Below are 22030 nucleotides of genomic sequence, written 5' to 3' on the forward strand. Positions count from 1 at the left end.
TATCCCTACCCTAGTCCCGTAGAAGCTACTAGGAAGCTGCTCAGCGACTAGAGGAGAGATAAGGGGTGGAAACTCCCAAAAGTAAACATTGCCAGTCGTACCCAGGAAGTCCCTAGGGGACCATGGCCACCCTGTGATGCGTTAACCTGTGGTGCTGGGCCTGGCCGCATCACTTCATGAGGCCCAGGATCCCGTTCTGGCAAACGGGGCAGGCTATTGGAAGTCCAGAATCAGATCCAGTAGGGTATCAGGAGGGACTGGTGTTTGTGTAGCTTTCAAGCCTTTTATTTACATGGTTTGCATGTGTTCTTGTTTTATCATCCATGTCTCTGGTATCCAGTACCTCTACTTGAATGACATCATATATTCTATCGCGGGAGAAGGGTTATTGGAAGGGTTTTGGCAATCCTGCTGCTCCAGAGTTTTGCCTACTAAGTTACAATGATCTAACCACTCTATGCAGAAACTGACATGAGTATCAGGTGTCTCACAATATGTACAAAAATGACCTGGATGCAGGTGTCCCACACTATGCAGAGAATGACCTGACTGCAGGTATCCCACACTATGCAGTGAATGACCCGGACACAGGTGTCCCACCCAATGCAGAAAATGGCTTAGGGTGCAGGAGGCCCGCACAATGCCGAGAATGACCCTGGCTGCAGGTGTCCCACACTATACAGAGAATTACTATGGAAGCAGGGGTCCGAAGCAATGCAGATAATGACCTAGGCTGCAGATGTCCCTCAATATGTCCAGCAGCCTCTTCTGAAGCATCCTCGACTGCCAGCCCAACAGCACTAGAGCATTCTAGTGCTTTGCACCGGCAGGTAGGAGTACAAGCTCCCTTCAAAGATGGCCGCCACCGACATCTCTACCCATATACACATGGTCGACTCAACTCCTTCGCACTGTTGTGGTCAAAAGCCTGAAAGAAGCTCGCCCCCCCCACACCAGCTGATTGACCCGATGCACCACATCATCAGGATGCAGCATGCAGTCGTAAGGCCTCGCTGGCCCACTTCCAAGGCCAGTTTTTAATGCCCTTAACTGTCTCCTGGGCCACCATTCCTCCATTCGCCGGCCCACTCCCAAGGCCCGCTTTTAAGGCCCTTAACTGTCTCCTGGGCCACCATTCCTCCAGCAGCCTCTTCTGAAGCAACCTCGACTGCCAGACCAACCACACTAGACAGCCCTCTAGGGATCCTCACCGGCAAGCAGAAGCATAATCTCCCTTCCAAGCTATCCACCGCCACCATCTCTACTTGTATATACATGGCTGACTTGACTCCCTCGCAACGCTGCGGTACGGAGCCTGAAAGAGGCTCGTCCCCTGCACCAGCTGATTGGCCCGCCATATCACATAATTAGGATGCAGCCTGCCATTTGCAGGCATCGCCAGCCCACTCCCAAGGCCAGCTTTACCTGTTGAGACCGGTTCAGAATGTACTCTCACCCATCCAAATACCCATCCTGAATCCCCCACCACTCTTGATGAAATCTGTTGCCTCAAACGAAGGAAGGAAACAGCATCAACTTTCCGTCCTTTGCCCATTCTCCAGTGACATACAGCATGTCCCCTTCAAGCCACTCAGCAATACACAAGGTAAGCCTGTTTCCTCCATGGATAGCTGCAACCTGTGTACTAATTGCTTCACTTTATCTGTTCACAGCCCACCCACTCCCACATACATACCCCCACCCACATACTTCCTACCTGCTTTCTTCTCAATTCAGTCGACAAGCTCCACTCTGCCCCTCTTAATTTACCTCACATTAGCGACTACATAAATGTCCGACCCTTTTCACTACCTGTCTATACGGCTCCCAGTCCCGTCTACCCAAACCGGCCCCTTTCTACCTCCCTTCCTCACTGCTCCTCCTCACTGCTCCTCCTCCCCATCCACCACTTCCCCTCATCCTCTACCCAACCCAACCCACTTCCTACCTCCCCTCTTTACTATTCCTCTCCCACTAGACACCCTGCATATAGCGACATACCTGTTACGAGTGAATCCAGATGCCTCAGACTATCGTCATGCACCTCCCCCCGTTCCACCCTCTCAATCGCTGCTGACCACCCCGTGGCACTCCAGCCCATCTCCCAGTCCCAAGAGTATTCCTGATGCCAACAACATTTCCCACCCCCAAGTGTGCCTTGTTCAACGCATGCTCATTATGCACCCACGCTACCCACATACACCTTGTATCCCCCTGGGGCTGTTAAAGGAGATCATGCCTGATATTGCTCCTTGGGTTACCCAAGCTCTTACCTCCTCCTGTACCACCAGCCAGATCCCTTCAGAGCTGAAACTTGCCTTGGTCATTCCACTCTTGAAATAGGCTACTCTTGACCTTTGTACTCTGGCTAACTTTCGCCCAATCGCTCTTCTTTTTTCTCTATGAAACTTTTGGAATCTCTTATCTCCCCTTTATTGAGTTCATTTCTGGTGAACTCCCACTTCTTTGACTCATTCCAGTCTGTTTTCCTGTTAAACCATATTCGCATAATACCGTCTGATTATGAACATGGGCCTAAGCACATTTGCATTGTACAGAAAACCGTGTCTAAAATGCCCTCAATAGAATGGACTATAGCTGCCATTTTAGAAACGTCTGTCATTTTGATTAGTTTCTATTTCTGTCTCAAACTGGACTATGTGTTTTTCCGGCCTCAGCTGAGCTAAGTGAACTTTGGACTATGTCAACATGCTGAGGCTGCCTAAAGCAGAATGTTTGTTTTGTGCAAAGAAACGTTGTAGCCAAGATGAACTGCAATTTAGGTGTTGTCTGCACCTAGAGCTTCATCCTCATTCAAACAACGGAACAGAATGCAAAACAACTAAATTCGTGTGCTTTGGCATAAATCCTTTGTGTTCATCTCTTGAAACTGGACTTACTTTAAGCTCAAGAACAAGGAAAGATCTACATGGCCAAACAGAACAAAGTTTATCATCATTGTATTCGTGTGTAGAGAATTATGTCTTAAACCTGGAAACAACATTGCTGTATTTGCCATGTGAACTGGGCATGAACTCTAGCAACTGTGTAACTTGAAGAGGGGCTGGACAATGTAACCGGGGCTGTGGAAGAAAGTAATAAAACTGTGAGCTTTGTGATGTTCAGCACTCACGCCCCCTCGCAGTGTCTACTGGTACACACTGCGAGGTGTTGGGAGCCCAGATAGCTATCTGATTTTACCTTTGAATCTGTACAGAAACAAAGAGACTTCTATCTTTGAACCCGTGATTGGAGTATTTCATTTTGATGGTACTAAACCTCAATATTTCTTTGGTTCTACATTCCGTCCAGGGCAGGGCATTGGGAGAGTTTTGGTCTCAGCTCTGGATGATCTTCTCCATCTGGTTGGCCAAGGTGGCGTTGGTGCGCTTATTCTTTTAGGTCTTTCAGCAGCCTTTGATACGGTCCACCATACAATCGTTCTGCTGTGGGACTCTCTGGACCGTCCTGCTATGGTTTAAGTCCTTTCTATCAGGTAAAGGATACATTCTTTCTCTACCTCCTTTTTGCTTTTCAGTTTCCTCTCTCTTGTGGTGTCCCCCAGGATTCCGCCTTGTCCCCTGTTCTATTTAATGCATACACCCATCCTCTTGTTGGCCTCATCCACTCCCATGGCCTCCATTGCTAATCCTACACTGATGATACCCACATTATTGATAGGCTTAATCTGGATCAACCCAACACTGCATCTCAGTTCAGGGGCTGCTTGGAGGCTGTGGCCAGTGGATGAGCCACAACTGGCTAATGTGGATTGGTGACAAGACTGAGGTCCTGGTTGTTGGTCCTACTTCTGCTTCTGGTTCTTTGCTCTGGACTCCGCTCTTCTGGCCCCTTCTCATGGTCCTTTTCCTTCTCCTGTTGCTGTTGTTAAAGATTTGGCTGTGAAAATCTCTTCCAACTTATCGATGGAGGATCAAGTTGCTGCTACCTGTCAGGCTGGGCATTTCTATCTTAAGGTCTTACGAAAGGTTTTACCATTTTTACCTTCATCAGTGCATGCCTCACGTTGTGGCCTTGCTGGTTCTGAGTCGGATCGACTACTGCAACTTGCTTTATCTCGCCCAGCCCAACTATCTCACCCGTCAACTCCAACTTCTACATAATCTGGCAGCGGGAGTGGCAGCTACTGGTACTCCCTTTTGGTCCCATATTTCTCCTGTTTTGCGTAACTTGCATTGGCTTCTTGTCGGGAAGCAGATTGAATTCAAGGCACTTTGTGTTGTCCACCAGGCTTTTTTGCTAAAGGTGCAGAGTGTCTGCAGGAGAAATTCCGTCACTATATACTGGCTCACTCTCTTCACTCTCAAGATGGCTGTATCATTCAGGTCCCTCAGGTGTGGTTGTCTAGATTGGATGGCCATGTCTTCCCGGTTACACCCTCTAATTTATGGAATGCCTTACCTGTCTCCCTTAGGGTTATTGAGAATCATTTGTCGTTTAGACGCCAACTGAAAACTCTTTTGTTTTGGTTTCTGTCGGCTGTTCTTTGTTGGTATTAGGTTTAGGGCCAAGATGCCATTGGTGAATGAGTGCTTTATAAACTCTTTTAACAACAGAACATACAACACCTAATTGTAGAACCGCACCTTCACTTCCTTTCCATCGCTGAATCCTGGCTACATATCTCGGCGCGTCCATCCCTGCCCTTGGCTATCCCTCCAAGTCGCACCATTATCGCCAAATCTTCCCTACTCTTCAGAGAGATCCCCAGCCCTCCACTGCCAGGTTACAAAATATTACTCACCAAATGAACTCTCAATCCCCAAACCACCATTAAACTCCTCTTCCTCTATATGCTACGTAACTCGCACAGTACCCCTGAGTCTGACATCTCTCTGCTTCTCACAGCCCTCATCAAACCTGCCACGCAGTTAATTTCATTGGGCAACTTCATTCTAGGATTGAGCGATCCTTTAGATACCAGAGGTTCAGCCACCGTAAACTCTATTGCAGAGATGAACATCTCCCAACAGGTCACCGTCCCCACTTACACCAAAGGTTGTATCCTGGGTTGGATACTCTCACTCAACACCACCATCACTATCACCGCTATAAGCCCTTTGCCCTGGTCTGACCACTATTTGATTGATTTCCCAGTGGTCCACTGCCACTCGTCCCTATCATCACCACTCTTCCATCCCCCATATTAGCCTGTAACACCTGAATGCTCAAGGCAGATATTCTCTCTCCTACACTTCAGAAACTACTTACCTCCCATAAACCCACCAGTAATGATCCCTAGGCTTTAGCCACCCACTACAACCAAGCCCTCCTGCTCACCATGGATCCACATGCTCCCCTTAAATCCCATATCCCCAAACCAGGTAAGCATGCTAACACATGGTTCTCCAACAAACTGATCACTCTCCACAGACGGAAACGTTTTTTAGAGCATACTTAGAGAAAACACCCTACTTCAGCCAACCATGAAGCCTTCACCACACTTGCCAAAACCTACTGAAAAACATTGACAGCAACCAAAGCCAACTCCTACAACACTGGAATCATTGAAGCTAGCTCTAACTGCAAAGAGCTCTTCACCATTCTTAAAGAGTTAGAGAATCGCGTCCCTACAACTTCCAAGGCCCGCACTGACAAAGCCGGGTGCACGCCCTTTCAAATTGCCATCGCCAACAAAATGGACAAACTGAGGGACAAATTGCCACAAAAGATCTTACTTGCCTAAAAACCTCCCTCGAGTGTGCCCACACACTCCTCTCACACTGAGCAACGCACCACCTTTCAATTATTCCCCAGTCACCCAAGCAGAAGTTCTCAAAACCATCCAGCTTCTAAAACCCTCTAACTGCAAAGGAGACACCCGCTCCGCTCATATTGTTAAACTGTGTGCTGAAACTCTTGCACCTATTATTGCCCATTTCGTTAATGCCTCCTTTTCCTCTAATTCTGTATCCACCTGTCTCAAGGCAACTGGGGTCACTCCACTCCTCAAGAAACCATCCATAGACCCATAGCTCCCCACTAATTACAGTCCTATCACAACAGTCCCCTCCCTTCTTAAAATATTGGATTGCATGGTGTACGCCCAGATCCAATAATTCCTAGAATCTTACCACCTGCTTGGGTCATGACAATCTGGTTTTCATCCCAAGCACAGCACAGAAACAGCTCTGCTTGACCTAAAAATCCAACTCGACAATAACCGTGATTCAGGCAACCTTGCTATTCTGCTTCTCCTTGACCTCTGCGCTGCTTTTGACCTCATCTGCCACAATGTTTTATGTCAACACCTCTCCACTAAGTTCTTCTTTTCCAAAGAGGCCTCCATGTGGATCAAGTCCTTGAGCGAATGCACATCGAAGGTTGGCATTAGTGACGCACCAGCAGATCCCATCACTGTCCCGTTTGGTGTCCCACAAGCGTCCTGCATCTCTCCAACCCTCTATAGTACTTATACTAAGCCCCTCTTTGACCACCTAGTCACCCTTGGCATCCCTTACACCAACTTCACTGATGACACCCAAATCCTCCTCCCCATTACAGGAAACCATTCCCACGATATGGACAACGTCAAAAGGATCTACAGCATCATCCAGAACTGAATGGCCACCCACAACCTTGTCTCAGCGATGAAAAAACTGAGTTACTCATCGTGGGATTCCACTACCGTCTCAAGCACCTGGACCCAGCATTCTCCTCCCTTTGCATTGACAGCACCTCCGTCCTCGTCTCGAAGCACGTAAAGACTCTTGGTGTCTACCTTGATGCGGAGCTCAACATGACCAAACATGTTAATGCTTTGGCATCCTCCACGGCCTATACATCTAACTCATCACTCGAGCCAACAAATCCTTTCATGGGACAATTGCTTAACTTTTGTTAGAGCCGTCATAGGCAGTAAACTGGACTATTGGAATGTTTATTTACAATTATTGCAAAACAAGACCCTCAGAGCAGCCACTGGCCTAAGGCGGCCAGTCCATATGTCGTCAACCAGACGTGACATCCACTGGCTCCTCACCAAAGCCCAAATTGAGTTCGAAATCTTGTTTTTTACGCACTGTTGTATATATAACGATGCTCCCTCCTACCTCAATCCCTGCATTTCCATAAAACCTTTTGTGCACTCTCTTTGGTCCTCTTCCAGCTTCACTTTGCTAACCCCCAGATTCAAAAACAAACAAGCAGGTGGTTCTAGCTTTTATGTCACAGCGTCCACCCTCTGGAGCTCACTTCCATCTATCATCAAAAAGGAGCCTTCCTACCGTATGTTCAGAAAACTTGTGAAAACATGGCTGTTTGACAAATACGATTAACCTGTCTATTATCGTCTTTATAAGTCTTGTTTTTACACCTATTCCAGTTCAAGCGCTGTGAAACCCAAGAGTCTGAGCACGATATATATGTAATATATAAATTAAATAAATAAAACTAGGCAGAGAGTGACCTACCTTCTGGTGACCAACACTTAAAGGTATCAGATGCCACATGCTTAGCAAAGAAGAACTTGATGTATCGCACACTTGACAGTGAATAAGCCAAGCTTTATGCATCTCACACTATGCACTAAATGACCTGGGCTTCGTGTGCCTCACATATTGCCAGCGTTTCAGATCTTTTCAACATCAACATACACAGCAGAAGATGCTGCCCTTACCTCTTTGGATTTGCGGTGCCAGTCTTTACCAGCCCCAGGTGCCTTATCCTTCTTTTCCTCGTTGGCACCCGATTGAGGAGTGTAGGTGATGGCCCTCCAATCTCGGGGTGAATTGGAAATACTTGCAATTTTGGATTCCGTGGCACTGTTTTCCTCGGTCAGGGATCTTGATGACCTCCGTGTGAACATGCTTTTCTTCAGGGCCTTCACACGGAGACTCTCACTGTTGCTTCCACTGGCATCCGAGCAGCACCACTCAGGGTTGTTGTCCAGCTTTCCCCCATGAGGTGTCCCATGCCCCTGTTGAAGGCCTGGGGAGGCACTCCCATGTGAGTGACCCTCACTGCTTGAAGACTGTTCCTCTCCCTTGACCTTCTCCTTCTCTGGCTGCTGTATCTTCTCATCAAGCTTGTTGAGTTTGGCCAAGACCTGAGATACCTCATCTCTGACCCCGGACAAGGATTCCAACTTCTTTTCTATCTCCCCGATTCTAAGGACCAGTTTGCAAACACTGCTCTTAAGTTCCCCATCTGTACAGCTCTCCCTCCGCCCCACTTTGCCTAGTTTACTAGCCCGGTTGGCGTTACGTTCCGGTGAACTCTCAAGGTCCGCTCGGTGCACCTGTGACAAGGATCCACAGCTGTTGTAGCAGGAGGACTGCATGATACCTGTTGAGTCACAAATACTCATATCATCAAGAAACCTGAAGATATCACTGATGTCATCGCTGACTATTTCAGAGTCGGCTTCTGAGAGCTTTCGGGCGTGGAAGTCTCCATATCTGCAGGAGACAGAGCTGCACAAATCCCTCCCTCTCTTAGCTTCTGCCTGCTCAGTCTGGGTGCCAATGCTGGCTGTCTTATCGAAGCTTGCTTGCTGCGAAGAGGAGTGAGTCAAACTCTTCTCTTTGAACTTCCTCCCCTCATGTTTCTCTGTGTCAAGAGGAGATGGTCTGTCAGTACACTTGTGTCCATTTGTTTTCACGGCATAGTTGCTCTGCGTGGCCATCGCCTGCTCTTTTGGATTCATGTAGGGAATAGGGTGATGCGGCTCAGGTGCAGCAGAAAGGTTAGACGTGTGGACACTGGGACTTGGGTATGGATGATTGTCCTCAGTCTGCTTCCTGGTAAAAAAGGACCTTTCAAAATCAGGCACTTCCTCTGTGTTCAAGCTCCAGCTCTTTACTGGCCATGCTGCTTGTTTGGTCGGCCTGCCAGAGAATCTCTTATGTTCCTGTGGACCAAGAATTGTAGTTGGGCCAAAGTACGTGGACGCCTGGAGGTCATCAAGACTTTCATGCTTCACTCTGCGCTTGTCCTGTAACGGCGAGTACTCCATGTTCAAGTACTGATTGCTGTAGGGTATCTCAAAGCTGTGGTTGAAGAAGATTGGCTTTCCAGACTCTTTCCTGGCCAGCGGCTCTCCACCCAGGCCCTGCTTATTGGGTGGTATGACATTGGGAGGAATGGTAATGAGGTTATGGAAGTCCTCCTTGAAAATATTCCTTTTCTGCACGCAGGAGCTTGGGAGCATGAAGGACTCTTCTCTGGGGATGAAGGTCTCCTTCATGTCCTCGTGGAGGGGCAACGAGTCTTGCTCAGAGATGGTCTCGTTATCAGGGTTCATAGGGAAGTATGTGCTCTGCATCTCGCAGGGCTCTGAGGAGGCCATAGAGTACGAAGCCAGGGCCTGCAGCCTGTCTAGCGAGGCTGCGCGACCCTTCAGCTCTTTATTGACTCCCAGCAGGAAGTTGGGCTCTTCTGAGGGAATGAACTGGTGGCAATCCTTGCAGTCTGTCTTCCTGCACTTGGAGGCTCTCCTCATGGAGTAACCCCTGCTGAAGTCTGGATCACAGTTGGAGGAGCACTCCACTACACTGCAGACCTCAGTCTCTGATCGGCAGGATTCGAAAGAGTCCTTCTTTCGGAGCTTGGGATGCCGGGGGACCGGCAGCTTCTCCTTGGCAATCCCTCCATTCATCTGGATCAGGTTGAAGATGGTCACTATATCTGCTGCAACCATGATCTTCTTTGAGTGTTGATTCTCAACCATGCACCTCATTTTATCCTTAAATAAAGTGGCTGGGAAGCTGGGGTCCAGACAGGCCGTGTAGAAGAGGACGCTGCGCAGTTTCGTCAGTTGTGAGAGGTCAAAGCGGGCACACAAGGACTTGCACAAGTCCTGGTAGGAGACTGTGTTCTGCTTCATGTCGAGCTCCTCCAGGATCTTCACCAGAAGGAGAGAGGAGTCTTGGTTTATCTCCATGGTTGCTGGAGGAGATGATCCTTCAGACGAGAATGAATTGGCCAACTCTAGGAGAACAACAAAACAAGAAATAGTGAGTAAGTGGGTCGTCCCCCATGTCATAACAACTTTGCATAATCACCCAAAGAACAATAGTCAGCCATGTGATAATTGGAGTGTGTGATACGGTCAACAGCATCACGATAGCAAGGTGTGATGATTTCTTGAGGTATTTAACTTTGGCAAACTGTGATGCTATCAACCATTCTGGAAGAGTGTGTGCTATGTGAGCAGTATCTGGCCGCATACTGTCAGCCATGTAATACAATGAGTTCATGGTATATAAGAACAGTACAATTGCACTGGAGATTATCAGTCATAAAATAGTATCAGCGTGCAACATTGCCTCTGCGTGGTCAGCCATGACCAATAACAGGTGATAATTATACACCCCCTTCACACTGCCCTCTGGTGGGACTTTGCATATTATAGATTAAACATGACTGTATTACATGTATGAATGTATGAATGTATGTATTCATGTGGACAATGGGACACAGAAAATGCTTCTGGTGTAAACCCAAACAGTGTGTTACAGATTAATTAATTCATTCATCTTTTTATAAGGCGCTTAATACCGGAGACCAGTCTCTAAGTGCAGAACCTGGATTCGAACCCGCCCCCGAGCTATCCTCCCCTCTGCTCTAGGCCTTGTGTTTCAAGTCGGAGGAGTAAGCAAAGTATGGCACACCTTCTAAACTGGGATTGGTGTCTTCCTCTCATGTCCACGGAGGATACATGATGGCATCACCAGAACTGGGACTCTCAAGGTGTGAAAAGTCTACAGATGAATAATTATGTTATTTTACTGCGTGAATCACCACCATAGTCGTTTCAAAGCGGCAATCCGTGTCCGTGGCGTATTGTTGCCCTTCCCGTGGAAGCCACACCTTGCTAAATCATGAAAAGACTGAAGTTTTGTACATGTGATCTTGCTGGATTGCTGGCCACTGAAATTGGAAATTGCAGTGTGGTTTAGAAATTCTCAGAGTGCGTAGCATCTTTACATAGCACGGGTTGCGTCGACATGGGTTGTGTGTGTTTGCGCGCGCGCGCGCCTATAAACATATATGGCCTGAAAGATGCTTATGGACGGCATGAAAGGGCCCTGCGCACTCGTCCCAGCAGAAATCTCTGGGGACATTCTTGAAGTGATAAACAGTCCTGTGTTCCAGTGTGGGAAAGAAGGGTAAGAGCGAAGCCGCCAAAATGACATGTTTTGCCTTTTCGGCATTGTTAAGTGCGCAATATTTGGGGCAAGACCAGACCCACGTGTATATGTGTCCTTATTACACTGAAGGCGTCAATGGCCCACTCTCCAGTTCAGTTCCAGTGCCAGTCACTCACTGTTCCCTAGGCAGGAGCAGGGCCGCAGTCACCCTCGCGCCCATTGCTGTCTCTCCGCTAGTGACCTCTTGGGATATACTGACCCTGCTCAATGACTAGCCCACCCGATACGCTGAGTGGTGGAAGGAGGCTTCTTTCTGCCTTCGGGAGGCATCGTTCTGCTTTTCCTTTTGGGGCCCTGGTCTCCCCCATCTTTTTGCTGGCATAGCTGGGGAGACATGTGATGCTGTTCCTAGAGAGTCGGTAGGTATCTGGTCATTTCATCTAAAGCATTACCATTGAACGCCATTCCATCGGCAAAATTGCATCGAAAAAATATGCATCGAATGCATGTTTTTTCAAGGTAAAGGGTTTAGTGTTATTTATAATGGATTTTAAAGGGTAAAAAACAGGGGTATGGGGGACCCCCCCATTTGAAAAAAAAGGAAAAAACATGCAATCGATGGTAATCTTCTCAATGCATTTTTTTTGGATGAAATGGTCATTCGATGGTAAAATTTCGATGGAATGACCATAAACCGAGTCGGTACCATGTATTCAACTCTCTGTTTACAACTTTTAACAATATACAATGTTAAATGCATCTGCGAGTCCATACACCTAGATATCCTCTAGCCGGGACGAGCATACGGTCACTACAGTGCGGTGGGCTGACCTAACCTAGGAAGTGATGCAATGCTGGCCAGCCACATCACCACCCTATGACTGTGCCAGCAGCACACCTTGTGTTTAGCTAATGGCCAATGCTAGCACAATCATTTTAGCTTTGGCTTCCAGTGGCGACGTTGCTCGCCACCTCCTGGCATGTTTGGCACTAATGTGTGGACTAAGCACTAACTGAGGAAATAAAGGCCCTCATTACGAGCATGGCGGTCTGGGAAGTACGGTCCGCTAAGCATGCCGGAACCGTACTTTCCGGACCACCATACTACAGGCTCTGCTCGCAGGAACCGTTTCACCCGCCAGGTTTTTCCTGGCAGGTGTAAAGGCAACCGCGAGCAGAGCACGTCGGATGCACCGGCACATGCAGAGTTGTGCCGGTGCATCCAACGTCCCCATCCCCATTCAGCCCTGTGGGGCAGAATGGGGATGAGGAGGCCCTTGATTCCAGCACCCAAAAATGGGCAAGTACCGGGTCCGCCGAGCTCAGCATGACCCGGTTCTTGCCCATTCACGTGTGCCGTAAAAAATGCAATTCCGGCGCGCGCTGTGCCGTTTTTTACAGCACTGCTACCGCCAGAGTTGTAATGAGGGCCTTTGTCTTTCTTTGCTTTGTGTACCTCCACTGCTGTTCATCTGTTGGGCAAATGTTTGGTGTGTTATGTTCATCCAGGCATAGAATGAATTCTCCTAGGACAGAGGTGCGCTAACTTTCCCACTGTTGCTGAAAATGTAATTAGTGGAGAATTCCTGATCAAACATTGTTGAAGCAATAAACAGATAATGATCATTTTTCACTCAACTGAGCTAAAACTGTACTCTGTGCCCTATATCTGAAACGAGAAAAAAAATTGGAACACTGCTTTCCAAGCTGGATAAGTAACTATATCATATTTTCTATTATAGTATCAAACTCAGTTTGTTAAAACACATTGACCCTCATTACAAGTTTGCCGGTTTGGAAACAACGGTGCCAGTGCTTCCGTGGTCCCCACTCCCATAGTGTCCTATGGGACTCTATGGGAATGGGGATCAACATTTTACTGGCACCTGACTTACCGGACCGCCGGGGTTGAAATGCCCTGGTGTTTCCGGCAAGTTTGGCACCGGTAAATCAGTATGGTTCCAGCGGCTACCTGCCGGTTTTACTGCCAAAGTTACCGCCGGACCCGTAATGAGGGCCATTGTATTTAAAGAATATCCACACAAGAATGCATTAAATATATGTGATTGTTTTTCGAATTAAAGTGCAACAAAACATAATTCTGACTTTAAAAAAATATAAACAGTCCGAAAAGGTTGCTGATATAGATTTTCTTGCCTGTCCTGCAATTTTTAAATATCACTTTGAATAATATTCACATTTTGTTCCTTTAAAGCAATGCTAAGTAAATATTTTTGGAATGCATGCCAACATTTGAAAGCTTCATTTGAGGGAATGCAGGAGACAATCACAGCACACTCTTAACCTTCGATTGATGTACAGCGGAAGAATCTGATTGTTTAGATTAGAAAATATAAAAGTCAAAACATGATTGACAAAAAGTAGCTCTGTTTGTAAAACACAACTGAACAGTTGTTTACCTAGAGCTCAGCACCTCCGGTTGGTGAGTTTGTGAGTTCTTCAAATGTTGCTAAATAAGAGAAGTGAGACATTGAGAGATGAAGGCGTTTGCCCAAGATCACACACTGAGGAACATTTAAAAAGAAATCAAGGAAATTGCATGCAGTGGACGGCCTACATTTGCACTTACCTGCTGTGGGGTACCCTGCATGCAATTTTCGTAAATCTCAAAGTGGAGAGTAAAACTAAAGAGTAAAACGAGGCAAAATCGCCTTCACCCTTCAGTTTTACTCTCCGCTTTGAGAGATATAAAACACGGCCTGCAAATGTGCTTTGCAGGTCATGTTTTAAAACGGATGGATTAGCCTGAAACATGTCATAATCAAAATCGTGGCAGAATTGCAATTCGCACCCGGGCATGGGTGCTCAGCCAATCAAGTGCCTGGAACAGATGGGGAGAATACACATTCTCTGCCCGTTGCTCCAGCCACCTGTGGCTCTTCTGCGGGTGGCACCATCTTTTTCTTTTCTCTAATGTGGGGAGGCAACAGGGAGCATCTCGCTGTTTCCTTCCCTCCCCCCAAAACAAACCCAACCACTTTCCCACCTCCTCCCTCTCCAATTATCTGCTGGATCGGAGCTTTGCGCTCCGGTCCCGGCACTCTTCCTGTCCACCGTAGTAAAGGAAAGGGGACGTGGTCCCTTTTCCCTATTGCGGCCGCCATCTTTTTTTTCCCCCTGGGAAATAATCACAGAAGGAAAACAAAATAAACCATTTGCTCGGCCCTACCTCCTTCCTTGGCTCAGGATGGCGGGCCGTTACCAGCCATGGCCGCCAACCACACCCAGAGATGTAATTTCACAAAAATTTCCGGGGTAGCGGAAGTGACATCACATGACCCTTGACCTGATGACATCACAGGAAGTGCAACCAGAAGACAATAAGAGGCTGTGCCACTTCATGTTTTTACACTTGGACAATACGCACAGGAATTTTCCTGTCAATAGTGCACTTTGAACCGTTGCACAACAACCCACTCCTGCCAGTCACCCAGAGCCTGAATATCGCCCAACCCAACCATTTTCCCCACGGGCACCCCACCATCCCATGCAAGTCGCTAAGGGCCCTCCATCAACATCTTTAAATGTCTGGCACCCACTCCCACTCTCCAACACCTTACACCTCCAAAGCCTTGCTCCAACACCTTCATGTTTACACAGTATCACCCTCCAGCAAGGTAAGTCTCCAGCATTCTCCAACACCCTCAACCTCAAGCAAACGAGGAACCTAAGTCTCAATTACCCTCCCCAAACATCTTATATCTGCAGTCGATGCATTGCAACTCTCTTACAAAACATTACATCTCAAACACTCTCTCCCAACATTTGTAAGTGACTGGTACATTTTAAGTCTCCAGTACCAGCCTCCATAACACTGAGCCGAAAAGCACACACCTCAATCCCAGAGCTGTGCCAGTGGTTATGAATCATTTAAACCTTCCAGGCATCACCTTTCTGTTTTGCTTATTTGGTAAGTAACTCACGACTTTTTTTGTTAGATCGGAGATAGATGGGAAGGATGTGCTCCAGGTCACAGTAACTGTAGTTTTTTAAAATGTTTAAATGTAAACAGCAGCAGCTCCATGACATCACCCCTAGAAAAGGCTCAATTATTACCTTGTTTGGTCCTTTATATCGTGCTTAATGCCAGGCTGTTCCAGCTTCTGAGCACTGGAACAGGAACTGAACCCATGTTGCACTGCATCCTCTTGTTCCCAAAGCAAGTGCGTTGCCCCTGGGCTATCATTCCAAATATACATATTTTTCTTGAGGAAGCAACAGAGAGTTTACTTCAAAGGTGAAGGGCAATCTTATGTAAATTAATTATCTCACCTTGCATCTATCTACGGTGTGCCTGTGATGCAGGGCTGGCAGATCTGCGCCAGGTCACACAGTGCCCAGGCAGGATTGGTGGCAGCAGCCACTGGGGAACACCTCTCTCATCACATCCTGGATATGCAAAGTTGACAAGGAGAAGCACTGATGACATTTGCATTACTGCTGTGCTGTCACTGAGCACTGCAGGCTGCTCTTACCCATTCCCAGCTTGCTAGACCTATCTCCCATAACCTTCCTATTGCTACAGTACTGGGTATGAGCTGCACAGACAGCCCCGCCTCTGAACCCAACCATTCAGGCATTCTTCAATAATCGACCGCCAAACTGTTAGTGATGGCAGCTTCATGGTTTTTCCTGCATCCCTGTTATTTCTCCAGCTAACGAGATCGAGATTCCAGGTGAATAAAGCTGTGGTACATTTAGTTGCATTTACAACGCCTTTTTGAGATGCAACACAGATATCTGCTCTTGGCACTGCCTCTTTGTCCAGTGTCCCCGGAGTAGCAAGGAAACCTCTAGGGGTAGTAGAGGGGGAGCCAGGGGTAGCAGCTGCTACCCCTGACAGCCCCCAAATGACATCCCTGCCCCCACCAGGGGTGAAAGCCATATTCCGGCATAATTGGAGCCGTGGTATAGTAAGAGCACTGCTATAATTAGACCAGGTCACCTCATAAAAGTACAGGAATAACATGCTTGGTATAATCAGGAGAATGGTATAACCAAAACTGCGGTACAAGCCAAGCCATGGTATAATCCAAATACTCCCCTAGTCAGAATTGTGGCATAATCACAGCACTGATGCAATCAGGTTCCTGACGCAATTGGAGTTCTGTATAATTATAGTCATATCATATTTGGAGCCTTTTCACATGAAGAGCCCTGCCCGAACCACAGTGTGGGCCCTGGCACACTCATTGTTGCGCCCTATGGGGACAGAGCCCTTGTGGTGTTAGGAAGTGGAGACCTGGAATAATATAGCAATCAGCCCCGCTCAGGGGGGAGCAAAGGGCCAGTAACGACCTATCAAGCCGAGCCGAGGAGTCAGGGCTGTTATCTGCCCAGTAGGTTCACGTGAGCTATTCGCACCCTTGGGTTCGTCCGGGTGCAATTTGATTTTTGTTTTTTATTTAATTCAAGATAGGGGCTCTGTGCAGATTGCACAAACCCAATCCCCTCCAAAAAAAAACAAGATGGCTGCTGCCGTAGAAAATAGAAAAGGGACAAAATATTTCTGTTGTGTTGGCAGCCGCAGACGGGTTGGATTTCTGGGACCGGAGCACAAAGCTCCGGTCCAGCAGATTAGTGGAGAGGGAGGGATGGCGTGGGGGAAGAGTACGACATGTCTCGGAGGGATGGAGGGATTGATAGAGATGTGGGGAGGCAAGATGGAGTGACGCCCTGTTGCATCCCCACCATCAAGATGGAGCCACCCGGGGAAGGGCCACGGGTGGCTGGAAAATACAGGGGGTACACTGTGTGTTCTCGGCCCGCACTCCCAGCTACCTGATTGGCTGAGCTCCCTTCCCCGGGTACGAATAAAGAATCATCCGCAAACGTAATGGTGATGCCAATGCTAAGTACAGTTCCAGAGATTATCTCTACTTTCAATTGGCAAACAGCAGCACACCTAACAGAATATCTCAGTGGCTTAAGGGCTTGCTGTAGAGATGAGTTCAGGTCCAGGCTCAAGGCCTGACAGAACCATCCATTGACGCACTTACTGGTCAGCGTGGACATTATCCAGCGCAAAGATAATCCTTGTGCACTTTTATACGGATGCAAGGCGGTTATTTCTGCCCAGGTTCTAATCTGTGACGTGCAGGTTATTCACAGGCCCCTGCAGCATGCACACTAAAACGTGACCCAGGAAGCGATCTCTCCAAAACAAAGACCCGCGGGGAAACGGGATGAGTTAATATAGTATACCTGATAAAAAAAAAAGAATAATACATGAATTCATTATTTTCCTTATTGGCACTTGCTGTCATTTCAGGCAATTTGCACAACGAATGTAAGTAAAAAAATACAGTTGAATTGTGTAAAAGTTGTCATTGTCGCCCAAATGACCTGCACGCTAGTTGCCGATGTCCGCAATTTGAAGGACTGTGTCAGACACAACCATTGTGTAACTCGTTTGCAGCCATGGCAGCTTTTCAGAGGTATCATCCTGCCATAAACTCCCACCACTTAATATGACCCACCTCAATAATACCCATTGTGCTACTGTGGGGAGGCGAAAAGACTGAGTTGTATGCCTGACTCTGCCCCCCAATTCTGCTGGCGTTTCAAAGGAAACGGCACACTGTGCCATCTTCTCGCTGTATAACCATCAAAGGCAATCCTCAGAAGGGTGAACATGCGAGTCTGGGGCACTTCAGACGGACTGCTCTGCCAGCTTTTCGTGAACCAGTTAATATTAGTTAACACAGTTGGAGTCAGTTGTTTACTCAGGCACACTGGGCATAATGAATGGGTCCCCGAGGTACCAGTATGCACTCTCAGAGACATGAAAGGATGAGCCAGGCACACTGGGCATAATGAATGGGTCCCCGAGGTACCAGTATGCACTCTCAGAAGCATGAAAAGATGAGCCAGGCACACTGGGCATAATGAATGGGTCACAATGAATGGGTCCCCGAGGTACCAGTATGCACTCTCAGAAGCATGAAAAGATGAGCCAGGCACACTGGGCATAATGAATGGGTCACGAGGTACCAGTATGCACTCTCAGAGGCATGAAAGCATGAGTCAGGCACACTGGGCATAATGAATGGGTCCCGAGGTACCAGTATGCCCTCTCAGAAGCATGAAAGGATGAGCCAGGCACACTGGGCATAATGAATGGGTCCCCGAGGTACCAGTATGCACTCTCAGAAGCATGAAAGGATGAGCCAGGCACACTGGGCATAATGAATGGGTCCCCGAGGTACCAGTATGCCCTCTCAGAAGCATGAAAGGATGAGCCAGGCACACTGGGCATAATGAATGGGTCCCCGAGGTACCAGTATGCCCTCTCAGAGGCATGAAAGGATGAGCCAGGCACACTGGGCATAATGAATGGGTCCCCGAGGTACCAGTATGCCCTCTCAGAGGCATGAAAGGATGAGCCAGGCACACTGGGCATAATGAATGGGTCCCCGAGGTACCAGTATGCCCTCTCAGAGGCATGAAAGGATGAGCCAGGCACACTGGGCATAATGATTGGGTCCCCGAGGTACAAGTATGCACTCTCAGAGGCATGAAAGGATGAGCCAGGCACACTGGGCATAATGAATGGGTCCCCGAGGTACCAGTATGCACTCTCAGAGGCATGAAAGGATGAGCCAGGCACACTGGGCATAATGAATGGGTCCCGAGGTACCAGTATGCACTCTCAGAGGCATGAAAGCATGAGTCAGGCACACTGGGCATAATGAATGGGTCCCCAAGGTACCAGTATGAACTCTCAGAAGCATGAAAGGATGAGCCAGGCACACTGGGCATAACGAATGGGTCCCCGAGGTACCAGTATGCACTCTCAGAGGCATGAAAGGATGAGCCAGGCACACTGGGCATAACGAATGGGTCCCGAGATACCAGTATGCACTCTCAGAAGCATGAAAGGATGAGCCAGGCACACTGGGCATATGAATGGGTCCCAGAGGTACCAGTATGCACTCTCAGAGGCATGAAAGGATGAGCCAGACACACTGGGCATAATGAATGGGTCCCCGAGGTACCAGTATGCACTCTCAGAAGCATGAAAGGATGAGCCAGGCACACTGGGCATAATGAATGGGTCCCGAGGTACCAGTATGCACACTCAGAAGCATGAAAGGATGAGCCAGGCTCACTCAGCATATAAATGGGTCTCCGAGGTACCAGTATGCACTCTCAGAAGCATGAAAGGATGAGCCAGGCACACTGGGCATAATGAATGGGTCCCCGGGGTACCAATATGAACTTTCAGAAGCATGAAAGGATGAGCCAGGCACACTGGGCATAATGAATGGGTCTCCGAGGTACCAGTATGCACTCCTAGAAGCATGAAAAGATGAGCCAGGCACATTGGGCATAATGAATGGGTCTCCGAGGTACCAGTATGCACTGTCAGAAGCATGAAAAGATGAGCCAGGCACACTGGGCATAATGAATGGGTCTCCGAGGTACCAGTATGCACTCTCAGAAGCATGAAAGGATGAGCAAAGCACACAGGGCATAATGAATGGGTCCCCGAGGTACCAGTATGCATTCTCAGAAGCATGAAAGGATGAGCCAGGCACACTGGGCATAATGAATGGGTCCCCGAGGTACCAGTATGCACTCTCAGAGGCATGAAAGGATGAGCCAGGCACACTGGGCATATGAATGGGTCCCCGAGGTACCAGTATGCACTCTCAGAGGCATGAAAGGATGAGCCAGGCACACTGGGCATAATGAATGGGTCCCCGAGGTACCGGTATGCACTCTCAGAGGCATGAAAGGATGAGCCAGGCACACTGGGCATAATGAATGGGTCCCCGAGGTACCGGTATGCACTCTCAGAAGCATGAAAGGATGAGCCAGACACACTGGGCATAATGAATGGGTCCCCGAGGTACCGGTATGCACTCTCAGAAGCATGAAAGGATGAGCCAGGCACACTGGGCATAATGAATGGGTCCCCGAGGTACCGGTATGCACTCTCAGAAGCATGAAAGGATGAGCCAGGCACTCTGGGCATAATGAATGGGTCCCCGAGGTACCAGTATGCACTCTCAAAGCATGAAAGGATGAGCCAGGCACACTGGGCATAATGAATAGGTCCCCGAGATACCAGTATGCACTCTCAGAAGCATGAAAGGATGAGCCAGGCACACTGGGCATATGAATGGGTCCCAGAGGTACCAGTATGCACTCTCAGAAGCATGGAAGAATGAGCCAGGCACACTGGGCATATGAATGGGTCCCCGAGGTACCAGTATGCACTCTCAGAACCATGAAAGGATGAGCCAGGCACACTGGGCATATGAATGGGTCCCCGAGGTACCAGTATGCACTCTCAGAAGCATGAAAGGATGAGCCAGGCACACTGGGCATATGAATGGGTCCCCGAGGTACCAGTATGCACTCTCAGAAGCATGAAAGTATGAGCCAGGCACACTGGGCATAATGAATGGGTCCCCGAGGTACCAGTATGCACTCTCAGAATTATGAAAGGATGAGCCAGGCACACGGGGCATATGAATGGATCCCCGAGGTACCAGTATGCACTCTCAGAAGCATGAAAGTATGAGCCAGGCACACTGGGCATAATGAATGGGTCCCCGAGGTACCAGTATGCACTCTCAGAATCATGAAAGGATGAGCCAGGCACACTGGGCATAATGAATGGGTCCCCTAGGTACCAGTATGCACTCTCAGAATCATGAAAGGATGAGCCAGGCACACTGGGCATAATGAATGGATCCCCGAGGTACCAGTATGCACTCTCAGAAGCATGAAAGTATGAGCCAGGCACACTGGGCATAATGAATGGGTCCCCGAGGTACCAGTATGCACTCTCAGAAGCATGAAAGTATGAGCCAGGCACACTGGGCATAATGAATGGGTCCCCGAGGTACCAGTATGCACTCTCAGAATCATGAAAGTATGAGCCAGGCACACTGGGCATAATGAATGGGTCCCCGAGGTACCAGTATGCACTCTCAGAAGCATGAAAGGATGAGCCAGGCAGGCACCGCTGCCATATGACTGCCCGAGCCCTGCCTCCCTTTCCAGCATATTGCGCCTAAATTGATACTTCCCAATTGTATTGTGCCACTGGCGGTGCTCATTTTATCCCTCTTCGAATGATGAAAGGTTGAATGAGGCGCACCTGACAACAAGCATCTGCTACAGCTCCATTGGCCTTAAATGGGTCCACCCATTACATAGTATCCCCCTATGTTGTCTTCATTTTATAACCATCAAAAGGATGAAATGCTGAGTCAGGTACTCCGAACATGTGGCTGACTATGGCCCAAACGTACTGCCTTTCATTGCTACTGGGGTGTCCAGAAATCTCCCCAATTTGAGCTTTAAATTAATGGCGCTCATTCTTACATATTTGAAAGGCACGGCCAGACACACCTTTTATGTGCTTGAATGTTATGTACCCAATCCCAAATGACCTTTCAGTAGTACTGGCCAGTCCTGATAACTTCCTATTTAATATTACCACCCATGAGGCGAGGGGGAAGTTGGCATCCCAGCCAATCATAGTGCTCGGAGCGAGGTCTTTATCCCATAGTAAAACCTGCGTTTTGAGTCCCTGAACAGCATGAGGCTGCCATTTCCCCACCGGGAAGCAGGAAAGTATCCACCCCACCCCCACACTCCAATCTCCACTACTCCCCACCCACTGCCCGCTCTCCCACTAGAAGCTGCCTGGTTCTCTGCCACAGGAATGGTCCCCATGGAAAGGGAGAAAGGACTATGTGTAGTTCCCTTCTCCCTTATCTATGGTGGCCATCTTTTAAGTGGAGAAATGCGCTGTTTCTCAAGTTTAAAAAAAAAAAAAGCTTTTCCATCCAGGAAAAACATGCCGGGATGCTAAAATCGATAAACCCGTCTGGGCGGGGGTGGGCTGCACCGGCTTGGGTAATGCCCAGGCTAAA

At 48.3% G+C, this 22030-nt stretch overlaps 1 protein-coding gene across 1 annotated transcript in view; it reads right to left on the minus strand.

The window, feature by feature from the left end:
- The window catches only part of MINAR1 (membrane integral NOTCH2 associated receptor 1), a 359960-nt gene that overhangs the window by 207899 nt on the left and 130031 nt on the right, over positions 1–22030 (minus strand). Inside the window, exon 2 of the mRNA XM_069624180.1 lies at positions 7640–9951. Coding sequence (XP_069480281.1) covers positions 7640–9904 — 2265 coding nt within the window. The 5' untranslated portion in view covers positions 9905–9951. The remainder of the gene's footprint in view (positions 1–7639; positions 9952–22030) is intronic.

This window comes from Ambystoma mexicanum, chromosome 11 (genome assembly GCF_040938575.1).
Source record: "Ambystoma mexicanum isolate Mex_15411 chromosome 11, UKY_AmexF1_1, whole genome shotgun sequence".
NCBI classification, from domain to species: Eukaryota; Metazoa; Chordata; class Amphibia; order Caudata; family Ambystomatidae; genus Ambystoma; species Ambystoma mexicanum.